The 13130-nt window shown below is 40.1% G+C and overlaps 1 protein-coding gene across 1 annotated transcript; it reads right to left on the reverse strand.

Annotated features, from left to right (window-relative positions):
• Positions 1–1831: 1831 nt before the first annotated feature.
• LOC102924451 (cathepsin 8-like) lies at positions 1832–7631 on the reverse strand. The gene is made up of 8 exons (XM_006981719.2): positions 7550–7631; positions 6433–6568; positions 6035–6157; positions 5773–5919; positions 5073–5297; positions 4278–4440; positions 3358–3475; positions 1832–2428 (listed from the first exon to the last, which is right to left on the reverse strand). The coding sequence occupies exons 2-8, from the start codon at positions 6556–6558 to the stop codon at positions 2329–2331; spliced, it is 1002 nt and encodes a 333-aa protein (XP_006981781.1). The 5' UTR covers positions 6559–6568; positions 7550–7631; the 3' UTR covers positions 1832–2328.
• Between the last annotated feature and the right edge of the window lie 5499 nt (positions 7632–13130).

Here is a 13130-nt window from a genome sequence, read left to right on the forward strand (position 1 = left end):
GACTGGCAGGTTAGAGGGATTTGTCCTGACTGTGGGCCAGGCAGGACCAGAAAAACTCTAGCTACAGAAAGAGCCTGCACACAGACTCAATAAAGCCTGCTGGAATGTTTGGCTGGTGACCCACCATCTTTATTGAGGATACTCAATCTAGAATTATATTGACTATTTATGGAAAATTCTATGAAATATAACATCCCAAAGCTATAATATGTCTTCCTGCACCATAATCACCATTTTCCACAATTAAACAAGGCCACTAGATAGCCTGTTGTCAGACTCACAGGGTTGGAGCAAATCATGATACTAAAATTATATCTATGGGGAATTATCAGATAGTACTAGAAAACAAGGCTTGATAGAACTGTATTTCTGTCTATGATTCTCAATTATATGCCAACATTTGTCTATTCCTAATCAAGAATGGAATACACACTTCTAAGGAGTTTGGCTTGTAGTCAAGCCCCACTAGATATTATATCTAGTACATTGGTAGGGCCATTTCTTGCTGTAAGGGCAGTACCAATGAGACAGTTGCTTTAAATGAATTTTCTAGTAAAAATTTCCAGGCATTAACACTCCTATATCTGGTATAACAAACCCAATAGTACAATAACACTTTGATCTGACAACATCAATCTAGATATTGAAAGAACCATTTTCCTGACATATCTCTATATACTCCCCGTGTGGTTAAGGTCTCTAGAAACTCATTAGTCTCCAAAGCCAAACCACTGGAAAGCCAAAATAGCACTATGCTCATCATCTATTATACACTCAGGACACATTCTAACATCTATGCTAAGAACTTGAATATAATGTTGGTACTAAACTATGTATGTATATTTGTGTGTGTACTACTATAGACATATATGAATGTGTGTGTGTGTGTGTGTGTGTGTGTGTGTGTGTGTGTGTTTCATACATATATGCCTATGGCAAAGTTCAGTACATCAAATAGATAAGCTCAAACATTAACAATAGAAACTAATAACACACTAGAACAGTGATTCAGAAGGTTGTATTAAAAAAAACATGTTTCATTACTCTTGCATGTTGAGGCACTGAGGCCTCTGAAAATGTCACTTGAATGAAATCCATGTAACTGAAAATCCAATAACCCCAATGTCTTCAACACAGTCACAGGAAAGGTAGGATATAGGATTGAGGTAAGAGACAAGGGAGATTCATAAGCCAGTACAATGCAGTGAAGTAGCACACATTGTCATCTTATTACATGGAGTGGAAAACAATTGAAACTGGGTGAGTGCATATGAGTTAAAACTTTCATGCGAGAAATGTTCATACATGTTTCAGAACTCAAGATTGAATAGTGGATACACAAAATTTTGTAAAACACACACACACACACACACACACACACACACACACACACACACAAAGATAGAATATTGACTATAACAAAAGAGCCATCTACTCTTTCTTCCAGAACACCAACATCACAAAAACATATGATTTCATGCTGTATTACTTGTTTGAATACAAAAAAGTCACTGAATTAATAATCTGTAGTCCTTTGCCTTAGAGTGAGAATCTTGAGATGGTCCTCCTTCTGAGTTAGTATGTCTACTGATAATGTTATTGTTCATGTATCGTACCAGCAGCCATTTCTAGGAGACAGAGTCTCATCACAGACTTCATGATCCCCTGTCTTTTAGTCTTTCTGCCCTCTCTTCCACAATGTCCCCTATGCATTAAATGCAGGAGTTGTGAATGTTAAGAGAAGGAGAATGAGCTCTCCCAGGAACAAACCCCTAATCAACTACAATGCAAAGTGACCAGTTCTGAAGTCTTGTGCACATAAACAACAAAATTAGATTCATGAGGTTTATTATATATCCATCAATTTGAGAAGAAATGAGGAGAGATTTGTGAGGAGTAAGAGGAAGGAGTCATGGGAGGGGTTGGAGGAAGGAAGGAAAAGGGAGGAGTAATATAATTTTTTAACTAAAACATGTATTAAATAAAGTAAAATTAATTACTTAAATTTTAAAAAATCACCACAATCAAAACTATAAGAAGACAGACACTACGTTTGATTAAATCTTTTTAAAGACATCATTTGGCACAGTCCTTAAAAAATTAAAATCAGGTTACTACAGGAACCAGATACAAATCAGTGCAGAGCTTCAGTTACAGTAGCTGTCATGCCTTACTGGAATAAACACACCACAGAATTCACATCACAATGTGTTCTTCAGTGACTCAAGTGTTGTATCCATGCAGCAGAGATTATTCATGTTAAAGGGGAAGTGTTTCACCTTTACAGGCTATCCCCAGTCTAATCCTTCCTTGCTCCCTTCAGGCAGCTTACACTCTGGGGTAGATGGCATATGTAGCAATTCCACAGTGGTTGTTCCTGTCTCTGGCAATCTTCATGTAGCCATTCATGCCCCATCTTTCACCATGACTGAAAGAAACCATGTTTCCCATTTAGTTAGAAAGAACACAGGACAGTGGATTCATTACAATAACTCCTCATGTAAACACTGAGCCAGAAGCCAACTTAACAAAATGATCAGAAAATGCAGAATGTCAACTTCCAAGAACCAAGACTTGTCTCAGATAGGACTGTAAAAGTCATAGCAGTGAAAAAGCAGGGCATCTTTCCATCCACACGTGGCACAGAACTAACAAATATGCTAGCTTTTAGAAAAATCAATAACACCAGTACGATATTAGCACCCAAGGAAACTGGTAGCTGAATCTGAACATTGTGATCACACATCATGAGCTGGTTGTTCCAGCCATAGAGAAAGTTCAAAGGGTCAAGTGCTGGCCATAAACTAGAAAGAACTGCAGTTCAAGTCCAGGATCCCACTAAAAGTAAGGATGGGGGCTGGAGAAGGATCCATGCCTACGAGCATGGGGCTTTTCTACAGAGCCTTTGTTCTTTTCCCAGCAACCAAATCAATCGGCTCACAGCCTGTTGTAACTACAGTTTGGGGAAATCTGATGTCCTCTTCAGGTCTCCCTGGGCACCTGCTCACATGTAGAATAAACTCACACAAACACCCTCACATGAGTGAAAATAATAATTTCTTTAAAACCAGGAGTCACTGAAGCTTGCCTGAAATACTGTAAGTGAAGACATACCTACAGCGGGCTTGCTGAGCAACTACACAAAACAGTAAACTCTAAGATCAGTGAGATCTGCTGCCTCAAAGGAGAACAGCTAAGGAAAACAACTGATATCAGCATTGGCTCACACACATGCAAATAGGCATACTGCATACACATATACAATTGATCAAAATAAAATAACTCTTATCCAGATTCTGACTCCAAACAGAAAGTCCATTTGGAAATTTAAATATAAATAGTATTTGCAATTTATACCTGTTCTTTATCAGCCAATATTTCCTGCCATCTGATTCTCTTCCTTCATAGCCATACCCAACTAACAGAACAGAGTGATTGATGACATCATTCTTGCAATTTGGCTCATAATAAATACCTGAAAAATAAAATCAAAGGAGTGAGAGGCCCCAGCAATTTAATAGTGACCATGGCCAAAAACAGTAAGTAAGGCATTTTCTAATTGGGAAAAAAAAGTCCAGCAGAAATAGGACCCATTGTTAACAGGAATCCTGAGGCAGGTTCTCATCAAATGCCAAAGAAATACAAATGAGCATAATTTTATGAATAAATGTTTTCCTACATGCGTATGATGTCTTCTCACCTTGGGTTTTCACTAATAGGACACCATTCCAAGAATGAACATAAAGTGCTTAATTCAAGACATTCTTTAGAATTCATTTCTAAAAAGACAATCTCTCAGTATCTTAAGGTACACTAAGTAGAGAAAAGTTGATTAATTAAGCTTAATAATTATAAATTATGAAGTGCTCACAGGCATAGGAATGACATGTTGAATGGAAACCACACACCTGATTATTGCATAACAATAGATGTAAATCTGATGATCTAATTATTAAGATCAAATGTTATACATAGAAAACTCCTCTCTACACCTAGCAGGAGTTTCACAATCATTCCTCATTAATATCTAGAACAGTGGTTCTCAACCTTCCTAATGCCGCGACCCTTTAATACATTTCACCCTGTTGTGCTGACTCCCCAACCATAAAATTATTTTCATTGCTGCTTATTAACTGTAATTTTGCTACTATTATGAGTCATAATCTAAATATCTGATATGCAAGATATCTGATATGTGACCCCTTGGAAAAGGTCTGTTCTCCCCCCAAAATGGTTGAGACTCAAAGGTTGAGAAACACCAAGGAGCACTTGCTTACCTCCCCTATACAACTTGAAAGATTCATGTCTAGCATCAATTCCAACAGAGATGGGCCCTATAGTTGCTACAGCATGCATTAAGGCTTCCTCATTCTTTGAGACAAACACAAAGTCTGTGACTCTAGCAGCAGAATGTTCAGGACGGTACCTGCAGCGTCCTTCCTTTAAAAGATAAAGAGATAAGAGGCTCAGTTACTTCCACCCACCTCCTGGGGAGCATCCATCAGAACCACAACCCTGCACTTTGCAGTTGAGCATCCCCATGTCTGGATTGTTATAAATCATCCCAGGAAGTGAAATGTTACTGGAGATTTGGAACTGAAAATCAACTCTCATGTCTTCCATGACACCGCATAGGTCTTTAAGTCTGTACAAAATATTCACAGGGAGAAATCTCCATTATATGTGGAATGGTTTGTATATTCTCTGTGTACATAGGAGCATCAACAGCTACATGGAAACCATCACATTAGAAACATGTGCAAAGACTGATACTCTAATGAGACCACTGATGGTGTGCAGTGATTCAACCTTCCAATGTGAGTTCTGAACACAGTGAATTATCCTGTAATTACCCCTTGCCTGAAGCTGGCTAAAACAACACTAGCATAAAAGATCCACTTACAGCTGGGCAGTGGTGGCACATGCCTTTAATCCCACCACTTGGGAAGCAGAGCCAGAAGTATCTCTGTGAGTTTGAGGCCAGCCTATTCTACAGAGCAAGATCCAGGACAGGCACCAAAACTACATGGAGAAACCCTGTCTCAAAAACCAAAAAAAAAAAATCCACTTACTTTTGCCTCATATGGATAGGTTGCCTCAGCCTCCAGACCTCCATTATGCTTTACATACTTTAAAGCATAGTAAGTATTCCCTTCATAACATCCCAGATTGCCTTCAGGTCTAGAGCAATCCACAAGGTTCTGTGGACTCAGTGAGACCAGTCTGCCTGTTTTTCGGAACATCTGTCCTTCTATGGCACCAGCCACAGAAAAAGCCCAACAAGAATTACATATACCCTAAGCAGAAAAGAAAAGACAGTCATTCACAAACAAATAATATCTCGAAATCAGACAGCTGAATACTGTGTCAACAAATGAACTATTAGCAGATGATTGTTGACAAGGGAGGGATTTTCATTCTTCTTGGGGACCTGACTGCTGGCAGTTTTCCTGGGCCCCACTGAATTGTCACACACACTTGCACATGTGTGTAGATTAACATATGGACATGACATAATGTTGTCTGATTGCTATTACTAACAATAAATAGGACATGAAGCCTGGAGACTGATTGGCAGGAGGTCTCTAGGTAGAAAGAGGTAATGGTGGATGGATATGATCAATTTGCATTGTACAAACATATGAAACGTTCTAAAAATAAAATATATATATTATTAAAAGTGAATTATGTGTCGCTCCACACTCAACATACAGAGATGTCAGTTCTCTTTGTCTCCCCCGTAGTTAAGACAATCATGTGATGCTGTCGTACCTGTCTCTTCACAGGAGTCACATAGCCTCTCCTACTCCAATCTACAAATTTGGGTACATAACTGACCATACGTTGCTGGATACTTTTCCTTTTCCTAAGAGTCTGGACTGGAATATCAGTCATCATTTTCCTGAATTCTTCACCAGTCTTCAAGGAAAAGAACATAAATCATTAAAAAGCAAGTCTTCACATAAAGAACTGAAAAAAACCAAACCAAACAAACAGAAAACCCACCATGTGAAGCAATGCCTATCACACTCACCATGTCACCAAAGGCATTCATTTCCATGGTGAAGCCATTCTTCCCTTGGCTATATTCCATATTGTGCTGTTTGACCAGTTTCATGTTTTCTTCCCATACTGTTCTCTTCTGTCTTTCTTCCTCCTGGAAATGAACATAATGGATGACATTTCTTTCTAATCAAACCCCTACACAAGCTGATCAAGGGGACTCACTGCTAGAGGTGAATACAGATCATAAGACAGATCTCAGGACCCTGCATCAGAAGTCATTGGCCACACACCTAGGAACAGAGATCCTGGCCCCCTGTTCTCTCAGTGGATGGCTTTGGTCAATTCCTGAATAAGAGGTGGTCTCTATGACCTCTGTTGCACCCATAGACCCAACAACAACTGTGGGACAGTTTTCATATTACTAACCAGGCTGTAGTTTTTTCCATATTTTGTCTTCCACTCCTGCCATTCAGAATCCAAACTGATATCAGATGATGGAGCAGCTGTGGCTACTCCCAAACACAGAATGGCCAGGAGGACAAAAAGAGTCATCTCTCAAGACCTGGAGGGTGAGGAGGAAAAATGGAGATAGGATTACAGCGACACTTCTAAAATGCCTCTTACTCCTTCCTGAGAAATAAGACATCTGTGGTGGATAAAATTACTGGAAGTACTTTTTCAAATATTTATCCACAGACTTTGGAAGTGGATAAATATGTATTTTGGGTAAAGATGCTAGGGATAGTATTTAGTTGCTCCACCAAAATGCAAAGCATGTGTCCAGAATTCTAGAAATAGAAACAGTCTGTGTCTTGCAAACTTTCATTTCTAGAAGGATGTCCATGCACCTCAAAATTGAAAAGTTACACAATTGGTGACTTAGGACATGGATTTGTATGAAGCAAAGCTTGTCTTATATGGCATCTGATGCTAACCATAAGATAATCACAAGAGTTGTAGCCAAACAACATTCATATCCCTATCTAGTCATTATATGAGCTTGTCATGAAAACTCCCCTCTTGAATGAAAATTTTCTGAACTGTTCTCCTTTGAAAATATGAGATATAAATCCCTTGGTTCTACCTTTGTGATTATACACCCCACTGACTACTTCAGTGAGAAAAGGGTTGAATGGAAAAGGGATCGTCACTCCCAGGATTCAAGTCATGACTTAATGTGTTTCTTAAACAGCACTCACTATAAGACTGAATGAGGGCCATGTAATCTACTAATACTTCTGAACATGTCAATGAAGAATACTGTATTTTTCCCAGTGGCAATGAACAAGAGGATGAGCCCTATTGGTGCAGGAGGAGAAGGAAATGATACCTGAAGCACAAGGACCAGCTAAATTACTCTGTATAAAGACCCAGACTTGTACTTTATGGGAACCAATGACAAGTTGACCCATCTGGGTCCACACAGTATGGCTACACATTTTGAGAAGATAATCTCATTCCTGGAGACTCCGTCTGATTCCCCAAAAGAGTTCTCTTATCCAGTGTCACTTCCCATTCTGTCTTAGAGGAGATAGGGTCTTACCAGGAAGAATTGTGATGCATTGATGCACTCCACAGATTCAATTCTTAAGACATGGCTGAGGTCCCAGAATCTGGCCCCGCTGTACTTCACTTGGGCCTTAAATACAAAGTTTCTGGCCAGGAACTCAGTCTTGCTATTCTTCTGATTGGCTGTGCTGGTGACTGGATTAGGCCTTCAGGCTCTGGGACACATGCTGAGATCTGATCCCACCTGTCCTGAAGGGGTGGGTGTGGGTTGCCTCAATAGACTATGTGGAGATGAACCTTTGAACCTTATAAGAGGAAGGCAAAGAACCAGCTTTTCCTCCTTGGATCATGTAATACTTGATGCTTTTTGTTCGTGAGTTGTTCAAGAAAAAGGGTTTCCTTGTAAAGCTGTTCATAATTTCAGCCTAACAGTGTCTTTGTGTTACTGTTGCTGTGATGAAACATCATGACAAAAGAAACTTGAGGAGGAAAGGATTTATATACACTTCCACCTCAGGGTTCATCATCAGAGGAAGTCAGCACAGGAACTCAAGCAGAGCAGAGACCTGGAGGCAGAAACTGATACACAAGTCATGGAGGGATTCTGTTTATTGGCTTGCTCATCATGACTTGCTGCTTTCTTATAGAATTCAGGATCACCACCCCAGGCACGTCACCAGGCATAATGGGCTTGGCACTTCCTAATAAATCGCTAATTAAGAAAATGAACTACAGGCTTACCTACAGCCCAATCATTTGGAGGCATTTTCTCAATTTAGGCTCCTTCCTCTATGATGACTCTAGCTTGTGTCAAGTTGACATAAAACTATCCTGTACAAATAGTTACTTTAGAGTGGAGTGAGAGGTTTTGGTTACTATCCATGGAATGTACTGAGTATGTTCTAGTCTAGTATTTCATGATTAGTCCACAGCTACAGTGGGATCCTGTGAGAATACAGACCCTGGGATGCTGTTGCCCTATGTCAAGGTGGAACACAACTGGTTCTCACAAGAAGCTTAAAGGTGGGTGATGCTCAAGGCCAACATTTGGTTTGTCTACTGATTGCTGAATTTGTTTGTTTCCTCGGATCCAGGCTGACAGATATGATACATGTCAACCCTACAGCCTACACTGTCCAACATTCATAAATCTAAACTTAATCAAGAAATGTCTAAAAGTGGGAAACACTGAAGGATATTTATGTTAGAATGAGTAATACAATATTAAAGCCATAAGTCTTCAAAATACCTGTTATTCAATGTCTGTTGAGTAATGCCTGTATTGCTTGATTCAGAACTTTAAGTCTTCTAACAATGTGCATGTCTTTGAGTCATTCCATTTCCAGCAACAATCCTGATAACTCAGGTCATCACAATCATTAGTTGAGGTGATATTTTATTTGTATATTAATAAATAAAGTTTGCCTGGAGATCAGAGGAAATAGCAAGCCATTTTAAGTTAACACAAAAGTCAGGCAGTGGTAGCACACACCCTTAATCCAATCTCTGTGTGTTCAAGGTCACACTAGGGAACAGAGCCAAGCATGATGACACATGCCTTTAATCCCAGTCCCAACCATAGAGACCTGGAGGTATGTACAGACAGGCAATAACAAGGAAGTGAGGTAGCTGGGCTAAGAGTCAATGAGAGGGCCGAATAGCAAGGCAATAAAAGCCTGGGTAGACAGGAAGTTGTGGCATTTTAGAAGCTACAGAGCTGGTGAGGTAAGGTGGTTGGTGGCTCTCACTATTTCCCTGATCGATAAGGCTTTCACCCCTATATTTGGCTCCATGTTCTTTATTTAATAAGACCACTTAGAAATTCATCTACAATTATTGATATCTGATCACCAATCATATCTAATCAGATTTATCTTCCTCCACTCCACACCAGGTGAAGTCTTCTCATCCTTACCTGTCTGTAAGCAAGGATGGTGAACATTTGCCTAGGCAGAGTCCTGCTCATGAAAGCTTTTTCTGTTTCTCTGTAAAATTTTTTCTACTATTTGGCTATCTACTGTTTTCTGGACTCTATGTCTAGTAGCTGTTCTGTTCTCTGACCCCAGATTAGTTTATTAGAGTGCACAATATATTGGGGAACACAATATCACCACATTTCCCCTTTGTTGTCTAAAATTTTAAAAAGCTTATAACTAATACAAGAAAAACTATATCCAATAAGTATATAGAACATATAGAGTCAAGAATTACATTAACAAATGTCTAGTCCATTAACATTTGACAGATTCAGACAAAAATCTCCATTAATATATAACAATGTCCAGTCCATTAACATTTGACAAATTCAGATAAAAAATTTTCATTAATTATCCTATTTAAAACAATTAGTTACTTTTTAAAAGTAGATTCGATAATCTCCCTTTTTATTTTATCATATTATCCATATTCTTTTTTTAGTAGATACAAAAATCTACCTTTTATCTTATCATTTCTATATTTTCCCTTTTTTCAGAGTAGATTCAATGATCTACCCTTTCCTATATCTTCTTTTTCCTTTTTCTTTTTCTTTTTCTTTTAAACAAGAACTCTGTATCTAATCTCCTTTGTTTAGCTTTTTTTTTTGACCATTAACAATTAACAACTTGTAATCAACCATCATAAACAATAGCAATTATCCATAAGCCATTGAACGACCAAAAAACACCCACCCCACCTCTTGGGAATGTGGGCGTCGTGTTCTTAAAATTACTTCCTGCTTTCTGGGGGCAAACACATCTTTAGGGGATCCTGAAAAGAAAATGTTGGGGTTAATTGTCAAGTCCTGGGAGAGGTAGCTGTATCATTTGTTGTCCAGTCTCTGCATAATGGGAAAATGTAGGGTTTGTCTCAAGTCCTTGCTCAAGTTGTCTGTGAATCTGGATCATATCAGCTAGCCATCTGGAAACTGTCCTGAGCAGTTTGTAGTCCAAAGCCAATCTTTCTGTGGTGTTAATCAGCTTAATGGTTTTACCATAGTCCTTGAGAATCATTGTTGTGGGATCCTGTCATCCTTTTGAAGATTTCAAAATTGCCGTTAGGCATGGTCATGTTTCCTGCAGATTATTATTTTTTTTTTTTTTGCCTCCTCTGTAGTTTGGAGCAATCACAGTCTGATAAATGTCTGTCTCTTGGAACCATGAACATTCTTCCCTAGAAGAGAAAATCTTCACAGCAATTTCTCCCCACCATTTGTCTTGCCAAACTTTTCAAAACTGACCTTTGGCAATGCTTTCTTGTAACATGATGGTCCAGGCAATTCTTCTCTGAACAAGCAGCAGTAAACACTTCATCCCAGGTAGCAGCATCATTGCAGTCACCAACAGGATGAGAAGCAGGTGACTCAGAGCAACAGCCTCTGCCTCCATGGTCCTACCACCTCCTGCCTCGGGATCCTCCTGCCTCTGGCTCCTTCAGTAAATCCTATGGGCATGCACCACCACAAGTGGCCGAGTGTAGCTCAGGCCTGAGCTGGGTCCTGCAAGGCCACAGACAAGCAGCTTTTTTATGAATTTGTACCACGAACATTGGGTGCCAGATGTAACATGAATCTTAAAAGATCTCATTAATAAAAACAAACCCGAACCCAGGTATTGGGGTGAATGCTGAAAGATCAGAGAAACAGAACAAGCCATAGGCACCTCACCTTGCTAATTCCTCAGGTGATCCTGTTTCCTCAGACTGGAAGCCTCTGAATCTTCATCCAAATGGATCTCAGCTGACCTGCTGCTCAAAAGCCTAAGAGCTTAAACAACTCTAGTTCCTGATTTTCATGCCTTGTATACCTTTCTGCTTCCTGCCATCATTTTCTGGCATTAAAGGCATGTGTCACCTTGCCTGGCTTTTTCCAGTGTGTCTTTGAACTCACAGAGATCCAGATGGATCTCTGCCTCCAGAATGCTAGGATTAAAGGTGTGTATGCCACCATTTTCTAGCCTCTATGTCTAGTGGCTGTTTTGTTCCCTGACCCCAGATAATTTTATTGGGATGCACAATATATTGGGGAACATAATACCACCACACATTCCCTTTACATGAGTGTATGCTGTGCTTAAGCCCTCTTCTTCAGTGCAGGACCCCATGTATCATTCATCCTTTTAGCTATCTATATTCATGACCCTTAGTGAAGTCTTCCTAGTTACATTTTATTAAGTGTCACAGACAATTTTCTCAAATACCTACATTTTCTTTTTCCAATGGTATACTAGGTGAGACGGCACCTTTATGAGACAGACAGCATGTCCTTACAGAGAGACTTAGAATCTCATTCCTGATGGCCCTAAGAATCATAGCCCATCCCTCTTGAGGTTGTTAGGCTCAGTGTTGAGTTTGTAGGCAAATAACTGGATAGGATGAGGGTATGAGGTTGAACAATCTAAAGCTCAACTCTCATCTCTAAGTCCTGCTTGTGACATTGCATGCTCTCAAGTGACTGGCAAGCATTGCAATGTTAGCTGATAGTTACACCCCCCAATATCTGCATTTGACTTCAGGGAATACCTCTGTGTGTAAAGTTGGTCTTGCATGTACCTCTCTCTCTCAATTCAAACATCGTAACTATTTTTTTCTCCTGATCACAAGAAGATACTAGCATTCATTTTCACTCTAACATTTATTCATTCATTCTTTCATTCTTTTTTTATTAAGAATTTTTTATTCATTTCACATACCAATCACATACCCCCCTCTTCCTTCCTCCCACCCCTCCATACTTCTCCCTCCAACCCACCCCCTTTTCCCTCCTATAAGAAGGTAAGGCCTTCCATGGGGAGTCAGCACAGTCTAGTACATTCAGTAGAGGCAGGTCCAAGCCCTTCCCCCTGCCTCAAGGCTGTGTGAGGTATCCCACCATAGGTAGTGGGCTCCAAAAAACCAGCTCATGCAACAGGGACAGATCCTGATCCTACTGCCAGGGCCCCCTTAGGCAGATCAAGCTACACAACTGTCTCACTTACATAGAAGGCCTTGTCCAGTCCTGTGGAAGCTCCATAAGTGTTGGTCTAAATTTCACGAGTTCCCACTAGTTTGGTTTGGTTGTCTCTGTTGGTTTCCCCAACATGATCTTGATGCCCCTTGCTCATAGAATCCCTCTTCTCTCTCCTCAATTCAACTCCTGGAGCTTGACCTAGTGTTTGGCTGTGGATCTCTGCATCAGCTTCTATCAGTTACTGAAGAAAGGCTCTATGATGACAGTTAGGGTATTCACTAATCTGATTACTAGGGTAAGCCAGTTCAGGCACCCTCTCCACTATAAGTAGATACTCAAGATAATCAGACTACAACCCACAGCTCCAGAGAAGCTAGCTAACAAGGAGGACCCAAAGAGAGGTCCATGGATCACCCTAGAAAGGGGAAATAGATGAAATTTTCATGAGTAAAGTAGGGATGGGGGGCACAGTGGAGGGTAGGGGGTGGGGAGTGCAATGGAGGGTAGGGGATGAGGAATGAGAACATAAAGCAATGGGGTGGTCAATTTTCATTCATTTTTTTTTTTTTTGAGACTGGGTTTCTCTGTGTAGCTTTGCACCTTTCCTGGAACTTACTCTGTAGCCCAGGCTGGCCTTGAACTCACAGAGATCCGCCTGCCTCTGCCTCCCAAGTACTGGGATTAAAGGCGT

Source organism: Peromyscus maniculatus, chromosome 5 (genome assembly GCF_049852395.1).
Source record: "Peromyscus maniculatus bairdii isolate BWxNUB_F1_BW_parent chromosome 5, HU_Pman_BW_mat_3.1, whole genome shotgun sequence".
Lineage (NCBI taxonomy): Eukaryota > Metazoa > Chordata > Mammalia > Rodentia > Cricetidae > Peromyscus > Peromyscus maniculatus.

Coding starts and splice junctions, on each gene's coding strand:
- LOC102924451 (XM_006981719.2), bottom strand. CDS start 6,558: ATGACTCTTTTTGTCCTCCTGGCCATTCTGTGTTTGGGAGTAGCCACA. Junction 4,441..5,072: donor CCTATCCATATGAGGCAAAA/GTAAGTGGATTT, acceptor TATCTTTTAAAG/GAAGGACGCTGCAGGTACCG. Junction 2,429..3,357: donor TATTGGCTGATAAAGAACAG/GTATAAATTGCA, acceptor GGTTTCTTTCAG/TCATGGTGAAAGATGGGGCA.